The following is a 24668-nucleotide window of genomic DNA, read 5'->3' as shown; positions in this document are numbered from 1 at the left end:
AGGTCAGATATAAAGTGATCATTTTGTGAAAAGGGTTCGCCCATGGGTGACATGGTAGTATTGTCTTTTATCATTTTTCTTTGTGAGTTCATTTGAGAGTGTAGTGATTGTCTGGTTTTACCATGTCATTGTTATTGGGGCATTTAATGCACTGGGTGAGGTACCCCACATGTTGGTATAGGCGTGTGTAGGACCCAGTGATGTTGTAGGAGGTATTGATCATTGTAGCAGTGGAGATATGGCTGCAGGTTTTGCATCTGTTGTTCTGGCAGGGTCTGGTGCCGCTTTGAGGTGGTGGGTCCTGGTCTGTGGGGAGCTTGCTTCTGATGGGCTTGACAAGGTTCGGGGGAGGGGGAGGTTGTTTGAGGGGTTTCGGAAAGACTCAGTATAATTCATATATCAGTTTGACAAGAGGGGGATTGAACGTTTTCCTTGTGATTAGGGCTGGTCAAAAATCTTTGAATTTTTTCCTGCCAAAAACTGATTTTGTCAAAAATGAAATTTTGGTTGGAAAATGTCATTTTGATCCCCCCCCCCACCCTATTTTTACTTGAAATGTCAAAAATAAACACCTTTTTTTTTTTGTCGAATTTGAGCCAAAATTATCTTTTTGGTTTTGAAAACTGAAAAATATTCATAATTTCAGATTTTTGTTTTTTCCCCTGTTTCCTTGTCCTTGAATTCAGAAACAAGAGTGATGTCTAGGTTTTTTAATTTTATTCCAGAATTTGGTTAGCACTGTGTTTTATTTATTTATTTTTAAATAAAAAGAATTCTTCCATTTTTTTTAAACAACTTCAAAATTTCAAATATTTTTATGAAATTGTTTATCCACTTTTCAACCAGCTTTACCTGTGACCCTTGTTATCATGGCCTTGACAAATACTAGCAGGAAAGCATGGCACGAGGCACATGAATCTATGTGGTATCGATCAGATTTTTGTTTTTAATCTATATTTTCCGTTCCTTCTGCCTCAAGCAGGAATGGTGCCTAAAGAGGAGATTTTCAAAGGAAAAAGTGGAAGCAAGGTGTCTAAATCTAAGGGTCAAGGATCATTTTGTCATTCTGTATTTATACTGCCCCTAGTAAAGTGTGGTCCTGATCCATGATTGCAGAGCTGGCAGGCCACACAGGTGAACACTTGCTGTACCCTCCTAAGCGATGTGTGATCTCCCCTGGCAAACCAGGGCTCCAGGATGGTTGTAAGTCCTGCTGAATGCTTCCCAGCCCGCCTCAGAGGGGACTCTATTCTATTCAGCGCAGGCCTGTGGCTCGAAAGCACACTCTGTTCCAAAAGCAATATCAGCATGATACAATTTATATTGTACCTATGAAGCAATTATGCTCCAGTCAATTTATAAATTCAACTAACACAGTGCCACTCTCAACATTGTCCCTTGGTAGCCAGAAAGGGCAATTTAAGTAAGCTTTTTGTTGTTGTTACCGGTATATTTGTTCTTATTAAAGTATAGTGTATTTAGGTTAGGTTAAATTTCCTAATTACATTTTAAGGCTATGGATTTAACAAAGAATCCACCAGAGCATGACAGCTTGAGCTTGTCTCTTCAGAATCTGTGTGCACTACAGGAGGTGTTTTACGGCCTGCAGCACAGGTAGCGTATAATCACTGCTTTGGTAACAGCATTTCCAGCCAAATACATACTTATGCATTTTGTATCGTCAAACATTTAATTAAAAAAGCTTGTCCACCACTCTTAGTTCCCCACCTGAACAACATAAGTCAAATATGAGAAGAGTGCAAATATAATGAAGCAAAGATTTTTCTTCCTTTCTGTAATTCAAACGTGGCTTTTTAACAGCATATTTTGAAAGCTGCTGAGGGTGATTATTGGTGTTTTTAACCAAATGAGGGGTTCAAGTTGTCTCCTGATCTTGGTCAATAGACTAGAACAGGGGTGGGCAAACTATGGCCCGCGGGCAATTTTAAGCTGGCCTGCAAGCCATTTTAAGCCGGCCTGTGAGAAGCACCACGCAGCTTGGCCCCGTTCTGGTTGGGGTGCAGGGTCGGAGCCGCACTATGCAGCTCGGCCCCGCTCCGGCTCCTACACACTCCAATGGGAGCTGCAGGGGCAGTGCCTGCAGACGGGGCAGCGCGCAGAGCTGTCTGGCTGCCCCTCCATGTAGGAGCTGGAGAAAGGACATGCCACTGCTTCCAGGAGCCACTTAAGGTAAATGCTGCTCAGAGCCTGCACCCCCTGAGTCTCTCCCCAACCCCCTGCCCCAGCCCTCATCCCCCTTCCGCTCTCCAACTCCTCGATCCCAGCCTGGAGCACCCTCCTGCACCCCAAACCTCTCATCCCCAGCCTCACCCCAGAACCCCACACCCCCAGCAGGAACCTGCACCCATTCTGGAACCCCTGCCCGAGCCCTGATCCCCCTCCCGCCCTCCAAACCCCTCAGTCCCATCCGAGAGCACCCTCCTACACCCCAAATTCCTCATCTCCAGCCCCACCCCAGAGTCCGCACCCGCTCCTGCACCTCAACCCCAATTTTCTGAGCTTTCATGGCCCACCATACAATTTCTATTCCCCAATGTGGCCCTCGGGCCAAAAAGTTTGCCCAGCCCTAGACTAGAAGATGCTGGGGAAAGAAGAACCTTCTTTTTGAGTGGTTCTCCCCAGCCAGCATCCAAGCAGAAATAACATGCATGTAGAATTCCTTGGCTGAAGGATTGTATTATTGTGATCCAGGTTTCAAAGTTAGCCAAGAAGGGTAAGGAAAATTGGTGAGAATATGTGGGATTGCTATTTCTCGAACCTCCTCGTAATATGTAATTAAATAAACAACAACAAGCAAGTAGGATATTTTATTGAGAAAATTGGTTACCATTCAGACATAACATTTCTTATGAAAGATGTGTTGAAAGAAGTTAGCACCCAAGCTTCATGTGTAAGCACTTAAAGATATATTAGCGTGATGGGCTGTAATTGCTTTTTTTGGAGCAGCAGAATCTTGCCACTGATTCACAAATTTCAATGCCTGTAAGAGGGCTTTGACATGATGGAATGTAAAGGCTCCTGTCAAAAATCCCAGATACTGTGAAGTTTCCAAGTGGGTCTTATGATCCCCCGGGTCACACTATCATAAAAATCACAAGCTCAGATTTATACAGTAAAGCTTCTATGGACTTCCTGGATCAGTAATCCAGGTGGCGGTTCTTTTATGCAGTAGACCATATGCACAAGCTTTAAAAAGGATGCCAGTCTGTTTACCATTACTACTCCTCGTGGTAACCTAACTTGAACTGTGATTTTTGGGCCAAGTAGAAAAAATGCCTAAGCTTTGACTCATTAATGTTGTGTGCTGAAGCAATTGATCTGAGTTTCATCCATAAAATGAAATTTTCTGATGGCTTGTCATCCCTTGCATGTCATCCAAATGCTTTCTCATATGGTTTATGTTACATGGTTGAAATGGAGCACACTGTGTAGTTAAAGACATAATGCAATCTACTGGTTTTGTGTGTGTACTTGTAATGGTGTCCCCTCCAGTGGTTGGCCTACAAGGTGGATAATGGCCTACCACTACTGCCACCCAGAAGAGATCTCCATTAGCTCCAGCGGAAGAAGGCTGTGTGTATGGAGCTTAAGGACACCCAAATTTTAGTTTCAGTTCTCCAAATGTCTCATGGGTATGTGATTTCACTAGTAACTAAGTCTGTTGTGTTGTATGAAGTCCATGAATTTGGTACAAACAGTACACTGAGCAGCCAATATGTCTATAAATACAGCGAAATCTGCCTTTGCCACATTCATCCGTGAGCACATCAGAAAAGCATGAGGCCCATAAAGTATGATGGGGTGAAGGAGTGTTGTTGAAAGAAATTTGGGTTATTGGGTTTAACCAGTGCAGGTCAGCAGTGCACGTCCAGTTGCTGACAGCAGTGCTATACGTAAATGCACAAAGGGCAATATTGATGCAATTTTTGTCCTCATTTCTGCTAACATATGGCCACTTAACTGTTGACATTGTATTGTTGTTTCAGACAAATTTTATTTGAATTGCTAATAAATTATGAAAAAAGACTCAATTTGGAATTATTGCACACACAGACATGTACTTAGCAAACAGCCTAAGCAATAGCAGAGTATAAATTATCCTCAAATGATTCTGTCATCAGATTACACAGCATAATATATAATTAGATAGTTCTGACAATACTGCGGCTCCCACTACGTGTGCTCGTTTAAAGAAAAGGAACCAATGCAGGCATGGAAGAGTGAAGCAGAGAAAACAAGCTGTATCAGAGTCCAGCAGTTGACATTCACACACTTTTTCTGACTACAGAGCAACATCACTGAGTACTGAAAGAGGTAGGCAACCGGGTATGGTCACATGCAGATTTATATCCAAGCATTATCAAACTTAACAGCAAGCTACCAGCCTCTGAGTTCAGTCCATAGGAGAGGATGTAAAAACATCCTGCTGTATGGATGTAGGAATAAGAGATGGAGCTGTTCAGGAGTTATAAAGAAAAAAGTATATATATATATATTCCCTTTTTTATTTCTTAGGGGTTTTATGGCTTTTATGTATCCTAATGGGAAGGCACATCAGGCAGTGGTTTTGAAAGGCAATATGAAAGCCCTTTTGGATTACGGATTTTCCCCAGAACAGCTTACTAGTAGTATCCTGTCGACTAATGTGATAAAGTTACAATACAGGTCTTATCAGTGGCTTCCATATTTCATCACTAATATTTCTGTTGAAATGGAGAATTCAATTATTGTTAGTATTGTGTCGTCTCTACGGGTATAGCACACACTCTGCATCATACTAAACTGAGGGACCAAGAATCGGCTGTGCGGGTGAACTGTATGGCACAGACAAGGTATGGAGTTAAAGGACTGCAATAGAGAATTAAACTACAGCGGCTTTACATCTGGGCATGTAATGCGATACAACCAGTCTATTCACTCATATTTTTAAACACGTTCACTTTATTCATCAAAGCTTGCTGGAAAAGAGGGAGAAACTGTTTGTTTCCATGTATTCATTGAAATTTTCCAACCATCCCTGTTTTCCACAAACTTTTTGACAATCGTATTTTACAGGTGCAAATGTCAAAACTTCATGTAAGATGAATTATAAAAAAGCCAAATTCTCTGTAAAACTATTGTTATTATCATTTAGGTCAATGGTGGGCAACCCGCGGGCCGCATGCAGCCCATCAAGGTAATCTGATTGCGGGCCACGAGACATTTTGCTGACATTGACCGTCCGCAGGCACAACCCCCTGCAGTGCCCAATGGCCACGGTTCGTGGGAAGCAGTGGGCCACAAGGGTGTGCTGGCCACCGCTTCCCACAGCTCCCATTGGCCGGGAAAGGCAAACTGCAGCCACTGGGAGCTGCGGGGGGCTGTGCCTGTGGATGGTCAATGTCAGCAAAATGTCTCGTGGCCCACAATCTGATTACCTTGATGGACCGCATGCAGCCCGTGGGCTGCAGGTTGCCCACCGCTGACTTAAATTGTGGTACCTCTTAGTGCAAGACAGTGTACAAATACAGAGCAAATGACAGTCTCTGCCCTAAAAAGCTTACAATCTAAGACTGTATTCAGGCAGAAGTGCTTGTGCCTTCATCCACTCAGATAGCAGAAAAAGTGCAATGTAACATATAACTGGTCACCATTAGCCAACACACATCAAACAGCAAATATTTGCTGATCAGTTTAAAAAGAAACAAAAGTTGCAAAATAATTTGTCAAATTCTTTTGGATAGCAAAGAAATTCATTTAACTTGCTATCTATTCACAATTATTCTGTGGGCAGAAATACCATATAAATTATTCCTTGTACCATATTTGCTCATCCCTGAACCTTCTAGAAAATCTAGAACTAGCTGCAGGACACTGAGGGCTCCTATGCTGCTGATAGAAGACAATAACCAGCACAGACTAATGCTATCGATGGCACAGTGGGAAGCAGAGAATCTGATGGCATACAGCTTACGAGTTTAAAAGCTCTAGGTTATGCAACCCAAAGGTAAAGCACATGAAACGCAATGTACGTTAGTTATCATTTCAGCCCAAACATTTAATCTTTTATTCATTGTCTTGACCTATTTGCGTTTTTTCAAATGTGAGGAACAAATATCTCTCTGCTGTAATTACCACACTTGTCCCTTTTACGTGTCTACAGGCATTTCTCAGAGGCAGTTGTGCTCTCTTGTTTGAGGGTACTTCATCTAATAGTATGAAATGTATGTTGGTGTGATTCAAGGATCATATAATATCCATGTTTAGAGAATGTTTCATTCAAGGACAAAAGGAACTTTTCATGCTGAATTCTTAAGCACAGGAAATATGGAGTTACATTCCCCACTGGTCCTTTTACTTGAACAGTTCATGAAAAGTTCGTAGAAGAATTTCTGAAGCTGCCTTTTTGTAATATAGGCCCAGCAGGGATGAGGACAGACACATTTGTTTCAGAATTTCACCGCACTATGGGTGAAGCCGCAAGAGGTTTGGATAAGCCCCCCAAAAGGTGAACACTTAGTGAACTTCTAAGATAAAATCCTGGGCCCATTAAAGTCAATGGTAAGTTTGCCATTGACTTCAGTGAGCCAGATTTCACCCCAAAGGCAGAAAATGTAGTATGGAAATCTAATGTGTGAATAGACTTCCGTGTGACATTTCTTGCTGCCACTTAGGCTGGAAATATTGCAAAAAGAAAAAAAAAAACATGGTAGGCACTTTTAGAACCAGTAATCCCATGTCTGGAAAATAATGAAAATTTAACCCAACTGTGTTTAGTCTTATTTTTTATAAAGGGACAGATTTTAAAGGTGTTTAAAACTCCCATGGGCACTTGGGTGCCTCTGAAACTCCCACTATGGACCTATGTGCATTTTTAACTTTAAAAATCTGACCCAAAATGCTTTGCTCAGACCTGAGATCAGTGTGACAGCATCTTTTCCATTATTTACCCTTAGTGTAGGGTCACCAGACAGCAAATGTGAAAAATTGGGACGAGAGTCGGGGGTAATAGGAGCCTATATTAGAAAAAGACCCAAAAATCAGGACATCTGGTCACCCTACCTCAGTGTGATTCATTATTGATTAGCTGATTGCTTACATAAGTCACATGGATGTGTTCTGTTACCTAATTGGATGAATGCACGTGCACTTCTGCCCTTATACTTTCAGGGGCAAATTCAGTTTGTACTAACAATGAAAGGCTATTGTTAAAATATTGTGTGATTCGTTTGTGATTTTCTAGATTATGTTTCCATTTTGCATCATTGTTACTTTATAATGTTGTAGACACTTCAGAAGAAACTTAAAAGAACAGGGGGTCTTTAGCTCTGCCTTATTCTATCTATATAGGTACATTTGTGGCCCTCATCATTGTAATATCTAAATGTCTCTCAGTCATTTATAGATTTTATCCTTGCAACACCTTTTCAAGGTAGGGATTAATCTCCCCATTTTACAGATTGGAAACTGAGACTCAGTGTAGATGAAATGGCTCATGTCATACAGGAAATCCGTGGTGAAGCCAGGAATTGAACCCAAATCTTTGGAGTCCCAGTCCAGTGACTTAAGCACTAGATCGTCATTCCTCCCCATTAGAGAATGCCACAGGTCCATTCCAGCCCATCATATTGTGGGCTCATGCCCAGATTTTTAAAGGTATTTAAGCATTGCAGCGCTCAGCATTGCAATGCCCATGTGATTTAGGAGCATAAATAATACTTTAGAGGGATTTAGGCACCTAGGGGGCCCAAATCTCATTGACAGTTGGGATTTAAGCTCCTAAGAGCCTAAATCACTTTTGAAAATGAGATTTAGGCTTCTAAATCAGTTATGCATTGCAATGCTGAACACAGCAACACCTAAATACCTTTAAAAATCTGGGCTTCAGGGCCTAAATTCCCCAGCTCTTCAGGAACATGCTGTCATAGAAGAGCTGAATTGCACAGCCAGACTGATATTTTGCTACCCAAGACTGCAATACTTGTTCCAGTGTCTTCACAGCCGTTGCATGTTGTTGTTTATACAGTCTTTGTGCAATACAATCTGAGTAACCTCTGTTGTAACTTCAGATTCCTGTAACAGAGAGAGGCATATCCCAGCATGCTTATTTAGATTGCTAACCTCAAATGTACCATAGCAAAAGAGCTGCAACATCAAATTGGCACATATATGTTAGTTCAGTGCTCATTTGGCACGGCCTTCTTCTGTCACTGGTGGTGCTCAGTATGCGCAATATGCTTCATTTTGCCTTCCTTCTCATTCTGTTCAGTCATCAAAGCCAAGACCCCTCGACTCCCATGGGATGTGTCTGGCACCTACCAAGCTCTGGAATGGTTTGCCAGCAGCAGTATCTGGGTCTGTGCCTAGATGCCTGGCTGCTCTTCTGTAACCCCTTGGCTACTTCACTGCTAGCTATGAAATTCTTTATGTGGAAAGTGCAGGGTCGTGACACTGATTAGATTTCCATGTCCATATTGTCTCCACTGTTCAGTATAATGAGCTTCCCCACTAATCAGCTGCCAGCCACAGACATTATGTGTGTGTGCTGAACATCCTCAGGAGATGTTCTTTGGAAGACTTCAAATATTTCCCAGAAAATATGTATATAAATACACATACATACACCCACACTGCTTTAAAGATGAATCCATATTAACTTGTTTTTTTAGCCATGTAAGCCAATTGCACCTTGTGGGCAGGTGGGACTCACCACCGTGGAGCCCCCTGCTGGATGTTCCGGGGATCAGCTCTGCTAGCCAGTGCGCCCACTACTGGTGGCATCTTGCCGCCATCACTTCTGCTCCCAGGACCCACGTTACTCCTAGGAGTGCGGCATCCTTTTCATGACACAGCCCTCTGGCTGTGCTGCACTCTGTACCCCCCCCCCACCCCCTTCTGGGGGAATGTCACAGTCACTTAGTCCAGCCACTTCCTCAGTGGTGAGTTGGGGCAGGGAGGGAACCTGTGAGGCAGCGAGTCAGGGCTGGTGCAAGGATATTTTGTGCCCTAGGTGAAACTTCCACTTTGCGCCCCCCCTCTGACGTCCAGCCCCCACCTTCCTTCAGCCAAGTTCTCCCCAGGGACCCAGATGTTCACAAAGTGCAGGGGGCATGGGGGGGCTGCAAAGAGGAGGGTTGTATGGGGGCTCTTCCAGGGGGAAGGTGGCAGAGAGGGGGGTGCATGGGATTGTTCCAGGGGTGGAGGTGGCCAAGAGGTGGAGGGGGCGGGGGTGTAGTGGCAGGAAAGAGATTGCACAGAGGCAAAAGGGACTCGTTGCAGGGGGTGCAGTGGCAGGGAGGGAGTGGCACAAGGGAGGAGTGGGCAGGAGGGAGTTGTTGCAAGGGGCTGGCAGACGGGGGGGGGGGTGTCTGTGCCCAGGGTTGTTTCAGGGGGGTGAAGGTGGCACAGAGGGGTTTGCACAAGGGAGGAGTGGGCAGAAGGGAGATGGCAGGTGGGGGAGGGGTCCTGAGGTTGATGCAGGGGTGAAGGCTGGGGAGGGGATTGATGGGTGGAGGTTGCCCAGAGGCAAAAGTGGCAGGACAGGGTGGGTTGTTGGGGCGGGGGGTGCACAGGGGAGAAGCTCGTTGGTGGGTGTTGGAGGGGGTGGCGCTGGCTGGGGGAGGGGTTGCTCCCACATACACCATTCCCTAGGCCAGGGACTGGACCTGCCCACCCCCCAGTGCTCTGCGGGCCTGTGTGCTGAGACCCCCAGGGGTGGCGGGGAGCCCAGCTCGGCCTGCGGCACGAGGAAGAAGGCGCAGCTGCTAGCACTACACTCTCCCCTTCCCCACTCCGCCGCCAGCTGCTCCCCCAGGGGGAGGAACTGGCCGCGCCGTGGGCAGCCCTCTGGAGCAGCAGCAGCCTTGTGCTCCGCTGTTGAAAAAAAATGTTTGGGCACCGCTTTTTGGCACCCCCAACCACTTGGCTCCCTAAGCAGCCGCCTAGTCCACCTAGTGGTTGCACCGGCCCTGCAGCCAGTGCACCTCCCTCCTCAAGCTCCAGGGAGTGACTGAAGCTGCTCTGTTCTGCAGCCTTTCTTTTATGGGCCAGCCTGGCCCTGATTGGCTACTCCTCGCAGCACCCCTCTGATTGGCTGCCTCCTATGCCGCCTCCCAATCACACAGACATATTAAGTCAGATTCTCTCCCATGCTGTAACCCTGCTACACCTCTGCAGCAATGCCATAAAACTCGAAGCCCTTCTCAGCTGAGGATTTTCCAGCTAAGGGAAGTGGTGTAGCTGTCTCCTCTCCCACTTCCCCGCAGCTCTTGGCATAGAGGGGCATGTCACAGCCAAACAGGGTATACTCTGGTGATCCCCATTGACAAACATGCCTGGGGGGGGCACAGTCTGCTGGCACCGATTAGAACAAACTGAGGCTGCTCTAAGTTTCACTAGTGCTGATGTAGAACTGGCCCCAGAACAAGCTGCAATCAGGTCTTTGACACAGCATGGAATATGGGCCTACATTTATATGTAGGTGAGTAAATGTGTTGACATACACATGCCTCTGACTTACAAAATTCGGTGATTAAAGTTAGGCTGCGAAGCCCACTCTTAGGCACCTGAATATATGGCATGATTTTCAACACTATTGAATGCCCAGCGGGTCCCCTTGAAGTCAGTAGATGGGGAAAAAGTCAGTCTTTGTATTCTGTATTTTTATGGCTTTATATAATGCTTTTCTTAATGAGTGTCTATTTTAAGCCTTTTGGTAGTAGAACCCTCACTTTGAAAAAGGAACAAAGAACAATCATCTGAACTACACCACAGTATACTCGTACAATATGTAAAAAATCTGGTGGGAAAGACAAAGTACTGCTTTTACAATATCCTGAGCCAAATCATGTTTATACAATTCTTTTTTTTTTTTATTTGTACATTCAATAGTGCTTTGTAGAGCAATCAGGGAAGATAATATAATCCATTTTAAATCCTCATTACCTTAAAAGTGTTGAATCCCCTTAAATTGTTTCAGGGTTAATTGAGAATTTGCTGCCTTACAATAGACTGGGAATTGTTTAGACTGCCCTGGTTCCATATATATATATATATATATATATTGGTTCATACCTTTGTTGCAATATTATAAAAACAACAATAAAAGAGAAAACAAAGGAGTACAATGAAATAATTATCAGTCCTGTTACTATTCTAGCAACTCATTTTTATGGGAGATAAAGCTCAACTATTGATTAATGTTTAAATGGTTATTAAAGTGGAAGTGCATACACGTTTGATAGACTGTACCACTCACCGTTCATTAGTGTTTGCTTCCATTTCTTTGTTTGCATTTTCCCTCCTGGACTCACTCTGCTCCAAGAGAAGTCAAGGGTGAAAATGTGTTGACTTCAATGGGAGTAGGATCAGGCTACAGCTTAGTAGGGCTGGGAGCTGGAGATCAAAAAGCAAATTCAGTTTCCTGTGCCATCAGAATAAAGGTTTGAGTCAGATCTCACTTACACCAGTGCAAATGAGAACCACTTTCCTTGTTGCTAATGCAGCTAACCAGGGGTAAATGAGATTAGAATCTGGCCTTACTCATATAGGCTGGGAAGACAGAATTTAGGGCATTATCCATCTCTTGTGAAAGTCAATGATGATCTTTCCATTGACTTTAATAGGATTTATTCTGAGCCCTTTGCCTGGTCCAAAGTCAGTTGAAGTTAATGGATTTCACTGTGGCGATAAATATGTTAAAGATTGTGAGGTGCTCAAATGCTGTAGTAATGGTTTCCATATAAGTACCTGAAATAAATAGAATGTCTCAGCTACATGAAACCAAGGCAAGCCTCTGAAATCAGCATTCAGTGTGCTCGCTTCTTTACGTTGCTGACCCTCAATTCATTTATTTTTTTCTTTTCTGGCACTATTTTCTTCGTGACAATCCACTGATTTTGATTGTTTCCTTCAGTGGGTGGATGGTTTTTGGCAGCAATACCTGCCTAGTGCACCTTTTAAATGGAGGCCACTCTAAACTCCTGGTTTTTCACTGATACTCATAAAACAATAAACAGGCTTCATGTCAATTGATGATGATTCAGAATACCGATGGTAGACTTGCTGACTGTTATGACCTATAAAGCAATCCATTTCAAGCAGATAAGCCTCTTGCTAACGTGCATATTGATTGTGCAATAGGCACTTCAATTGGAGACTTGAGACATTAAAATATTTAATTAAAAAGGAAACTTGTGTCCGTTATTTCAACTCATTATGGTTAGATTATTTCAATGTATTTAACTGCATACAGAATTAGGCCCTGATCCTACAAAGAGTTATACATTTAATTTGATTTCAATTATGCTACTCATAGTGCATAAAGTTAAGCACTGGCCTAAGTCTTTCCAGAATTAGAACCTAAATGATCATGATAAGGAAGAAGCATAGTCTACAGTAGTGGAGTAGGTGTCAGGGCTCCCAGAAGGCAACGGTTTATATCCATATTTAAGTGACTCTGGAAGTGGCCTGATTGTTCAGAGTCTGAGCACCTGCTGCTTGAAGTCTGTGGAAGCAGAACAATGCAGATCACAAAGCCCAGAAGGAAGCAAGTGAGAGCTGAAGACAAAGTATCCTTGGATGGGGGGGGAGGAGGACGTAGCTGGATATGGGACAAACATTTCAAGGAGACCAAGCAGATCCAGCATTTGACCGTCTTTGGGAAACACTGCAAAACCTTGTTCTTCAAAAAATCCTTTCCACTGTAAGAATGGCATTTAAAACATCCTTTTAATTCCCTTCAAATCCCAAACCCCTTAGCAACCAATAAAATAAAATCCAAAATACCCAAGAAAAAGACAACAACAAAATAAGCACTATCCCCCCCACGGAGTTCTGACCCTGAAAAGGGAACAGTGCTAGTGACTCGATGAAGTTCACTCCTGGCTTCACTATTACTATTGGTTGTATGTGGAAAGCGGTCTGATACTACAGTGATGGACAGTAGTATTAAAGTCCTCAGATAGACAGCAGAAGGCGGTCAGCACCCATGAGAACCAGGTTGCCTGTGTTTTAAATATTGATTTAGGTGCCTAACTCTGTTTGAAAATGTTGGCCTTCACCTCTCTCTGTCTGTTCCTCCATCTGTAAAATGAGTCTGATTATAATCACCTATTTCAAAGGAGTGTCGTGAGGCTTAAGAAACTGTTTGTGAAAGTGCTTAAGAGATTCTCCTAAGCAAGGCAGTCCGTGCAAAGGGCTCTCCTTTTGTAATAACATAATCAGTTCAAGTTTAGATATGTGATCAGTTGATGGCTTTTATCTTTTTGCCTAGGTATTCTGTTTACAAGGATCCAGCAGGATGGCTGGAAATTAATCCTACAAATGGTACCATTTTCACCACTGCTGTCCTGGATCGTGAATCACCCTATGTCCACAACAACGTCTATACAGCACTGTTTCTGGCAATTGACAGTGGTGAGTAAGGGTTGCTGATAACATTACTGGATTGAAAATGTATTTGATTTTTTTTCCCCCTTGAAGGCCACTTTTCAAAAAAGCACATGCATAAAGTTAAGCACAAGCTTAAGTAATTTGCTAAATCGGCACCTAAGTGTCTAAGATATTTCTAGACAAATAGAGACAAAAAGTAAGTGCGGAGGAAGTTAGACTTCAAACTTAGAATGGCATAGGTTTGGGGGCTAGGCTAGAGACATTTAATCCTACAGAGCCCTCACTGCTAATAGTAAACAATGCATGTGATGAATGTACTTGGGTAGTAATAAATCATCTTTATCGGAGTTAATTTTTTCATAATATTTGAGCAGTTATTAAGCCTAAGGCACCAATAACAAACTCATCCTGGATATGGTGAATTCTATCCTATTTAACACATAATGACAGTGACAATAAAAGCATAATTAAAACCGCTTGTTAAAATGCAATATTTTTACATATTATGTGTATTAACGTTTCTTCTGTCGAGCATAATCTAAATTAAAGTATGTTGCAAAAATTCACTTCAAGTGACTTTTGTAGCACATAAAAATGTAGAGAAAAGCCTGAACATTCCTGCAAATCTCCAGAGCTGAAAGCACAAAATAAAGAGAGCCTTTGTATGTAATATAACAGCTAATATGCTAACCCTTTCCCACAGCTGCAGTTGCTTTAGCCCTGGTGATGAATTGTAAAATGTTCTTTTTAGGAGGGTAATTTCACATTTTTTGAATCACATGGCTTGGCTCAGGAAACGTTTGGTAGGCCTGACAAGAAAAGGGAATCATCTCCTTCAATGCAAAAAGAAAACAGAAGCCTCTGCAGATGTGATTTACCTTGTATATTCATAAATGTGTTTCTTTCTTAGTGTAATTTCCATAGAAGAAATGTGGCACTAAACCTACCCCTTTACCTTTGTTTGCTGGCTAATCATTTTTTAAAAATGTATCTCAATTATAATAGCATCAGAAAGATACAGGGGGTCCCCAGTATTTGTCAGGGTTGTGCTCTTGAAAAGGGCAATGGATACTGAAACGACGGATACTGGTGAATTTTTCCCGATAAGAAATAGTGGCCCACCCCACCTCTTCCCACCCCATCTTCACCCTGCCCCACATCTTCCCACCCAGTTCTGCCTCTTCCTCTGAGTGCACCCCATTCCTGCTCCTCCCCCATCTTCCCAGTACCTCCTGAATACGGGGGGAAGCACCAAAAGAAAAGCCACGTAAAAGGTGAAGCGATGGATATGTGGATCGGGACTGATGCGAATCAGAACACAGACCCCTGTTGATACTAAATGACGGATAAGTGGGAGATGGATACCGGGGACCCCTTGTAATCGTATATTGAGCAAATAGGAAAACTGGGATCAAATTACTTACGGCTTAATTTTCAGTCGGTAGGGGAGTTTGTTGGGGCCAGCAGTGAACGGGAACAACCCTTCAGCAAGGGAGGAAGACACCAGATAGCTCCTTCCCTCTCCCTTTGGAGTCTCTTTCACTCACAATTGGAGGGGAGGGGTTCTGATTGGCCAGCATTCCTCAGTTCCCAGGATTTAACCTGGAGTGGGGGCCATATGGTAAGAGCCCTGTAACCCCCAAACTGGAACCAATTAAATGGCTGGTATAGGAGAGTATGGATGATGGGCAGGTAATGCCCCTCCCCTCTATTTAAATTTAATAGCAGTTGCAGCCTGCTTCTTAAAAATCCATCCATGTGTCTGTCCTCATTTTGCTGCTGTGTCTGTATCAAGGGCAAAAGCTGTAGACACTCAAGAGGCAGAAAGCAGAGGCTTAGAATTGTATGCAGGAGAAGGGGGAAATTGTCCCACCAATTATCAGAGAGAGAGAGAGAAATGAGGGAGCAAAACATTTGAATATTTTCAGGTGCAGACACCAGCCAGTGCAGGCACAGTCACAGTGATTGTTTTTTCCTGTTCTACAAGTATGTAGGCTCTCATGTCACAGTATCTGAGCATCATGGCTGTATGCAAATGGAATTGTACAGACCTCAGCATAGTTGGTTTTTTTTGTAGTTAACGTCATCTGTAGCATCATTCAAACAGGTGCAGGTAATAAGAGATGCTAGGAGGCAGTTGGAATTGGGCACCTCAGTACAGAGCGAGCTCACCCAGCTATGAATACCTATGAATACCTGAATACCTCCATGACAACATGCATTCTGACCGGAGAATCTCAGCTCACTGCTGCCAGGATTCTTTGCCAGATATTGGGCAGAACGGATGGACAAGAAGAGGGAAAGGCACCTGTGCACTGCTCAGAAAAACAAGAGGAGCAGGTTTCACAGAGGGCTGGTACAAAGAACTTTCTCAGTGTACTTGGGAAGCCATATTCAATGGCAGCGCATCATTAAGGAAGTCTGTTATGTGTCTATCTGAAGTAGTTCTAAGGTACTGTTAACATGGTAGTCAATCAACTTTGACATTATAGGACACCTCCAAGCAAAGTGAGGCACATCCTACACCCCTCCTTCCCCTACTGATGGGTCACCAAAAAGTGCTAACCAGCCATGCTGGATTCTGCTCGATTTTTCTAGTCAGTTAACTTTAATGCCCAGTTTGAAAAGGTTTATTACATTTCCTACAGCTAAATAATATATGTAGCTTGGTGGTAGAATAATCTAAAATGAATATAAAATTCTTCCAGGACTTTAAAAGAGGGTTAAATTAACTGAATGAAAATCAAATGAAAATACCCTGCATACATTCTTTTTGAGAGCTGCAGTATCCATAAACTCCAAAGGGAAAGGTCATTTTTTCAGTTTACTGAATATATTCTAGTTTAACTCAGTGAAAAAGGTTAGAATGATGTGTGATAGTGGCTGTTTTTGGAAGATTAAAAGCGGTCCAAACAGATTGGGTGGTAAATTGAAAACTGTGTTATTTCAGCCAGTTCAAATTATGCATGTGACCAAGGGTCTTGGAGCAAGGAGAGAGGGGAGGCAAAAGACACTCAACCACAGAGTCTTTTATTCAAAGGCTGTGTTCTGGCACACACTGTAGGTTTTTTCTCCAGCCATCACATGTGGCCACTAGCCAGGAAAAGAGAGCAGATATTTATTTGATCTTCATTAAATGTGGATTTGGTCTTGGCCAATGCAAACATGTTCTCTATCTATTAATAACACATCATAGGACTCTTTATTCTGTGATTGATATGGCCTAAAAAGTAGCATCTGTTTAATTCTAGCTTTGACTAAGTGTTAGGTGGAACTTGAACTATCTTCTCACCTCCAAGTCAAGTTTGAGCCACTTGGGGAAGCTTGAACTGCTGCAGACTTTGCCTTAAGTCATAAATTTAAGCTCATAAAAATAAGTCTGAGAAATTGAATACATGTCTTGGGAAGGCACCTGTAGATTTTTCCTCTGATTTTAATAGTGTTGGAGTTTAATAAACCTGGGTTACAGCTATTCAGTCTCTAGCAAGTTTGTTTTTTTCCTTATTAAAAACTAATGACTAAGGCATTCAGTTAGAAGGCAGTCGTAGTGCTTCTTGAGACTTGGAGTCCTCAAGCCTGACCTTAATATGCTGCATGTCAGAGTTAGTCATACAATAAAGGGGTGGGAAGCCTAAACATTCCCATTGCTAGCCACAGTGCCTGGGATATATTTAGCTACAGAATGTGTTACAGTTATTCCAGCACGTTCTTTCACTATCTGTTGTGTAAATTATGGATAAGAAGGTGGGGTGAAATAGGAATCAAATCCACAGAGGTAGGTTTGTTTTGTTTTGCCCTTCTTAGCAGTGCCCATTGAAGTCAATAGAAAATCTCCCATTGAATCCAGTGGGCACTAGATTGAGGTCATTTGACAATACAAATGACTAGTACAAGGGCACTTTTCCCAATCTGTAAAATTGAGTGTGTCGCAAACTGGGAATATAACTCAGGAATTTCTCATTGGCAGTTCTGTGTTTTAAACCGGTCAGCCACACCTCCACCTGCATCACTTCTCTTCAGCCCACCACAAAGATGCTCTTAACAACAGGACGTTAGTAGTTGGAGCTATGGCTGCCATTCTCAACGCAGGAAAAAAATAATTAATAGTTATGTCAGATATTCTTCTTCAACATTAGAACTTTAGATGAAGGGAAAATTTGGTTAAGTGTGAAATGATTTCTTCCAGTTGTAAACAGCCCTTCTGATCTCTGCCAGGGCTTATTGAAACAACATAGATAATAATGAATTTGATGATCATAGTATTTAATTTTATAGATTAAAAAATATGACCTTTTATGTGGAAGAAATTTCACTTTTTGGAATGAACATCCTAATTTTCTTTGTACTCTTTTGATTTCCGTAAAGGTCAAGACCGTGTCTTTAGAGTCTGAGAACTCTTTATTAAGGGCTTGTGTGGACATAGAGACTCTGGTCTATTAAAGGAGAAATTACATGCTGGTGGAAAAGATCATGGAGCAGAGTTAACATAAGTGGAGTGAACTGTGTTTAATCTGAGAGCAAGTTGATAATGGGAAATATACAGATTTAGGTAAACCTGGAAAACATCTTAGGCTTCTTCCTAATGCCCCTTATTGAAATAAATGCTGCAGTAATCACTCTAAACACTGCAGTATCTCTGTTATAGAATGTGGTCGTTTGCACCATGATTGTAAGACTTTTTTTCTTTATTTATTTTTGTAAGGGCAAAAAGCCTAGTGGGTTTGCAAAACTGGGCTGGAACAAACTTTCAAGAAAATATTAGTATTTCCTGTTTGAATATGCTGCAGTATCCTTCAATATCCCAAAGCCACTATTACTAACTGGAGTATTCTGGGTGATTGCTAGAAAATAGAACAGCTGGCTGTTTTAGCTGAAACTGAACACTGGAAGTACAATCTTTCTCACTGGATTTTGAATTTCCATTCACAGCCCAGAAAACAAGCAGGAAGTTATCAGTGTGATTGTGGAATGAAAAAGTTCCCTTACTTTGTGCTATGAATTTTCAAGTATGGTGATTTTTGTTGTCTCTTTTAAAAATGTGGCTTCTAGTTACCATGTGTCAGTATAATATCATGTGGAATATCCCTTTTGTTACTCAGGGATATACGCTGTAGGTGCCATGATGGGGCTCACAAAACTCAGATATCAGAGGGGTAGCCGTGTTAGTCTGAATCTGTAAAAAGCAACAGAGGGTCCTGTGGCACCTTTGAGACTAACAGAAGTATTGGGAGCATAAGCTTTCGTGGGTAAGAACCTCACTTCTTCAGATGCAAGTAATGGAAATCTCCAGAGGCAGGTATAAATCAGTATGGAGATAATGAGGTTAGTTCAATCAGGGAGGGTGAGGTGCTCTGCTAGCAGTTGAGGTGTGAACATGAAGGGAGGAGAAACTGCTTCTGTAGTTGGATAGCCATTCAGTCTTTGTTTAATCCTGATCTGATGGTGTCAAATTTGCAAATGAACTGGAGCTCAGCAGTTTCTCTTCTGAGTCTAAAAACTCAGATAGTCATCACTTCTGATTTGAGTTGATTCTGTAACAAGCTTCAGCCTCTTGGCATTACTCATGAAGTGCTATTTAGGAGGACCAAAGGGGCTGAACACTGCCCACAAATGTCCAGCAGAGAATTCCCCCATTGGAGAGAAAAGTGTACCGGTTCCTGTCCCTTCTCTCCTCATGGTAGGAGGCATATTGGGGATAGGCTACATTAAACCAATACATAACTAGGATAGGGTCGATTGAGAACCCCGAATCCATGGAAGAAGCTGGAACAGCCCTGTTTTTATGTAAATATCCTTAAGCAACGGTAAGGGGAAAAGAACATGTAGGACTGTGTAGAACAGTCTCTAAATGCAAAGTGATTTCAGTATTTACATTGTGACAAATTACACATGTAATGAGTATGGGGAATAAACATGAAGAACTCGGACTATAAGTACATACGCTAAATTATGATTTAATTGGCATCATGGAGACTTAATGGGATAAATCTCATGACTGGAATATTGGTATAGACATGTACAGCTTGTTCAGGAAGAAGAGGCAGGCTCAAAATGGAGTTGTTGCATTATACATCAAGAATTTATCCACTTGTTCTGAGATCCAGGAGGAGCTGAAGAGGCAGACCAGTTGAAAGTCCCTGGGTAAAAATAAAAGGCGTAAAAACCCAGGAATGATGTCATGATAAGTGTCTACTATAGAACACAAAATCAGGAAGAGGAGGTGGATGAGGCATTTCTAGAACAAATCCAAAACAAAAGAAATAGAAGTAACAAGGAGCTACTGTTCATTTCAGAAGGTGGAAGAAGTAATCAGGGCAGCCATTTTAGACTTGATTCTGACCAAGACAGAGGACTTGGTAGCAAATCAGATGGTGGAAGGAAATTTGGGTGGAAGTGACCATGAAATGATAGATTTTGTGATTCTAAGGAAAGGAAGGCATAAAAGCAGAAGAAATATGGAAAATGGACTTTAAAAATGCATATTTCAGCAAACTTGGAGAACTGGTAGAGGTAAAGTCTTATAGGAAGAATATTTAAGGGAAAAGGGAGTTCAGGAAAGTTGACTTTCTCAAAGCCACAATATTAAAGGCACAATTGCAAACTATCCTGATGTGAAGGCGAGACAGGAAGAATAGTAAGTGGCCAATATGGCTGCATCAGGAGCTCTTTAATGGCCTCAAAATCAAAAAGGAATCGACAAAAAGTGGAAGCGTGGATGAACTACTACAGAGGAGTTCAAAAGAGTAAGATAAGCATGTTGGAACAAAATCAGAAAGGCTAAGGCACAAAGTGAGTTACATCTAGCCAGGGACATGAAGGGCAATAATAAGTGGTTCTAGAAATATATTAGGAGAAGAGAAAGCAAAGAAAATGTGGGTCCTCTAATTAGTGAGGAAGGAGACTAATAACTGTTGACATCAAGATGGCTGAGGTTTAAGGCCTATTTCCTTCAGTTTTCACTAAAACGGTTAATGTGACCAAATATTCAACACAATTTAATATTAACAACAAAGGGGCAGGAATACAAGACACAATGGGGAAAGAACAGGTTAAAGGATATTTAGAGAATGTAGAAGTATGGAAGGGCCTGATAAAATTCATCCTTGGGTACTTAAGGAATTAGTTGAAGAAATCTCAGAACCATTAGCAATTATCTTTGAGAACTCATGGAGGATTGATGAGGTCCCAGAAGACTGGAGAAGGGCAAACATAGTATATATCTTTAAAAAGGGGGAAAAAGAGGACCCAGGGAATTATAGCAGGGAATTATTCGATACCTGGGAAGATACTGGAACAAATGAACAATCAGTTTCTAGAGAATAATAGGTTTATAAAGAATAGCCTGCAACAATTTGTCAAAAATAAATCATTCCAAGCAAACCTAATTTTTTTCTTTGACAGGATTACTGGCCTAGTGGATAGGGAGGAAGCAATAAACAAAATATTTCTTAATTTTATTAAGACTTTTGATGCAATCCCACATGACATTCTCATAAGAAAACTAGGGAAATGTGGTCTGGGTGAAACTACTGTAAGGTAGGTGCACCGCTGGTTGAAAGACCGTACTCAGACTCATTATCAATAGTTCACTGTCATACTAAGAGTGTGTGTCTAGTGGGGTCCCGCAGAGGTCAGTCTTGGGTCCAGTACTATTCAATATCTTCATTAATGACTTGGATAATGGAGTGGAAAATATGCTTGGATGGATTGCAAGCACTTTGGAGGACAGGATTAGAATTCAAAATGACCTTAACAAATTGGAGAATAGGTCTGAAATCAACAAGATGAAATTCAATACAACTAAGTGAAAAGTACTATGCTTAGGAAGGAAAAATCAAATGCATCACTACAAAGCAGTGAATAAATGGCTAGGTGATAGTACTGCTGAAAGGGTTCTAGGGGCTCTAGTAGATTGCAAATTGAATATGAGTCAATAACGTGATGCAGTTGCGAAAATGGCTAATATAATTCTGTGGTGTGTTAACAAGAGTGTCATATGTAAAACACATGAGGTAATTGTCCCACTCGACTTGGTACCGATGGGGCATTAACTGGAGTACTGCGTCCAATTCTGGGCGCCACACTTTAGGCAAGATATGGACAAATTGGGAAGAGTCCAGAGGAGAGCAGCAAAAATGATGAACAGTTTAGAAACGCTGACCTCTGAGGAAAGGTTAAAAAAACTGGGCATGTGTTCTCTTTAGAAAAGAAAACCGAGGGTGGACCTGATACATCTTCAAATCTGTTAAGGGCTATTATAAAGCGGACGGTGATCAATTGTTCTCTATGGCCACTGAAATTAGGACAAGAAGTAATCTGCAGCGAGGGAGATTTAAGTTAGATATGAGGAAAAACTTTCTAATAAGGGTAGTTAAACTCTTGAATAGGCTTCCAAGAGAGGTTGTGAAATCTCCATCAATGGAGGTTTTTAAGAACAGGTTGGACAAACACCTGTCAGAGATGATCTAGGTCCTGCCTCAATGCAGGGGACTGAAGTTGATGACCTTTTGATGTCCCTTCCAGCCCTACATTTCTATGGTTCTATGTATTTATAGGTCAGCTGAATGTAGGGTGACCAGACAGCAAATGTGAAAAATCGGGACAGGGGGTGGGGGGTAATAGGAGGCTATATAAGAAAAAGACCCAAAAATCGGGACTGTCCCTATAAAATCGGGACATCTGGTCACCCTAGCTGAATGGCACAGTTTCAATTTCTTCATTGACCATTCCAAACTAAAATGAATAAGAAATGATACAGAAGGTTCTAATTACAACTTTTTCAATATTTTCAGTGGCTAGATTGAATGAACCCCAGTCAAAGACATTGCTGGGGGCCAACATTTCCATTCATTAAAAAGAAAAATTATTATTTAGTGTTGTGTCTGATGATAAACAGAAACAGACAACAACCAGAAGAGAGGAAAAACTGGAGTAACAAAGAGATGCACAACAATTTGCAATTAAAATTTCTCTTTACATGTATCTTAACCTGTCTTCTTGCTTCATGATATATATAATTAAATTACCACCGATTGATTCCACCTAAAACATGCTATTTTGGAAGAAATAAGACTATTAGTTGCTATGGCAACCCAATTAAGCCAGTTTTACACCTCTTATCTTAATTGCTGTATTAATTGAGAAGGGAAAATAAATTGAATACTCATCCTTTTCTTGCCATTTTAAATTTCAATAAAATATAAATTGCACAGAAAATATTGTTTAAATTTGTCACCATGGACTGGTGATTAGAAAAAGAAATTAAATAGCTGAAAACAGTATTTAAGACGGATGCATATGTCAGTAGCAATTTGATATGCTGACAGAGCTTTGCTCTTTTGAAATATAATTACTCAAAATATGATCTGCGTAGAATATTGGAATGAATAAAGGATTATAACTTTTATGGGCTGTTTATTTCCATATATCATGAAAGAAGATATCTGTGTACCAGAGAAATGTAACAAAAAAAATAGAAATGAATTATTGTTCATTGAGACCTTGGGAGCTGTTCTTTGCAAAATGACAGAGCATTGCATTTATGGGCCAGACTTTCCAATGTGGCCAGATTTGATACCTTTATTTGTGAAGAGTTGCATCTCAGAAAGTCCTCTTGACTTCAGTGGGTTATTTGTAGACATGAGCCCGCATATGACAATAACAGAATTTGCCTGTGAACTGGATTTGTGCCTGCAGATCAGGTAGGTCAGTGCCAAAACACCTGACATGCACACATTTCCTATTTAGAGAAACAGCTTGCAGAGAATTTCTTGTTCGTATCGTGCGAGGTTTAGCTGAATATTGATGAGAGAGAGGCAGTTAAAGATTTTTGCAACAAGAGAAAAGTTAGAACATTTGCCGTAAACTTTCAAAGTCATTTAGTCCTACAGCAGGTTTCCAAATGTTATTTTCAAAAATAGAATTTGCAGCATCCTATTTCCAGAGAAAATGTGCTTCTTAGCCCATCCAAAGATTACACTGTGTAACTGCATAGCTCGCTCCGAACACTTCTGGGACTTTTTAAGTGTTCCTTTCATTCTTCTCTTCTCTTCCCATCTAGAAAATATTAAGTGCAACAAGAGGAATATATTAAAGCAAGACAGTGAGCTTATATTGTGTTGCTTGTAAGTCCTTGCATAGCCTTCTGTTTGAGGCAAAGCTGAAGCTAAGAATACACAAATCAGTTGGTGAAAAGTCCAAGTCAAAGGCCAAAGTCAAAGAGCCCAACTCAAGCTCATATTGTGCTCTTAGTTACGTGGGTGTAAATCCAAATAACCCTACTGCCTTAAGTTTTATATATATAAGAGATATAACTGAGATGAGAATCTTGTCCATAGACGTTTAAAGAGGTATACTTCAGCTTTCAGTAACTTTATTCATGACAGGGTGATGGAAAGTTAATTGTGCCGAGAATTATTGACTCCAAAATCACAACGGTTTTTACTGCTTACATGTGAAGAATGTTAATTCTTACTATTATAAATGAACAAACACTGGGCGTTTGATTCTACACTCTGTTTTACATCAGTACAACTTTTGACTTCAGTAGAATTATATCAGCATTAAACTAGTATAACAGAATCCAGAATTGGATTTTGTGTGATAGCTTAAAGCAAATTTTGGGTAAAAAAGACTTTTTAAAGGAAGTGATAGCAATACTCTAATTTCTGAGAAAGAAATCACTGTTGGTGAAACTTAAATGAGTGCCTGAGTTTTCAGACTGTTGGCTTGAAAGAAAATCTGTGTTTAAAGGCCAAATTCTGCCCTCAGATGCGTGTTAATAGCTCTCACTGATTGCAATGGGAGGAGAGAATTTTGTCCTAAGAATTAAATGGCTTTGTAATTTCTGCATGGTGGCACAAAAGGACATAGCTAATGGATTCACTTGATAGGCCTGTAAACATAACGCAATCAAAAGAAATAACGTCACAAGTCTTTCTACCTTTTGTAATGTCAGAGTGATGTGAGACACTTTCTGCTTTGTTGTTCCTGATATGGTTCTGGCTTCAAGCAACTCTATGGCTTAGAGACCTGTAGAATAGTCAGATCGTACAAAGTGGCTGAAGTTTCTTCTTTGGGAATTTGATAAGCAGTTCCAGAGCATATGTCTGAGATGGGCTTGAAATACAATTCTGCAATAAAGTTCTTTTTTTTTCTAATTGTCACTGATAAGAAATTATTTTTTGAAGGGACTTAAATAAATGTTCCATACCTATAATGACAAAAATGTAGACTATAAAATGTATGTCTCTAATAATGAAGATTTGATATATTTG

The 24668-nt window shown here is 41.3% G+C and overlaps 1 protein-coding gene across 1 annotated transcript in view; it reads left to right on the top strand.

The window, feature by feature from the left end:
- Window positions 1–24668, top strand: part of CDH13 (cadherin 13) — a 759507-nt gene that overhangs the window by 699104 nt on the left and 35735 nt on the right. The window contains exon 11 of the mRNA XM_054048572.1: window positions 13274–13416. Coding sequence (XP_053904547.1) covers window positions 13274–13416 — 143 coding nt within the window. The remainder of the gene's footprint in view (window positions 1–13273; window positions 13417–24668) is intronic.

This window comes from Malaclemys terrapin, chromosome 14 (assembly GCF_027887155.1).
Source record: "Malaclemys terrapin pileata isolate rMalTer1 chromosome 14, rMalTer1.hap1, whole genome shotgun sequence".
NCBI lineage: Eukaryota > Metazoa > Chordata > Testudines > Emydidae > Malaclemys > Malaclemys terrapin.
The sequence above is the reverse complement of the archived record's forward strand: the minus strand, read 5'-3'. Positions and strand labels throughout refer to the sequence as shown.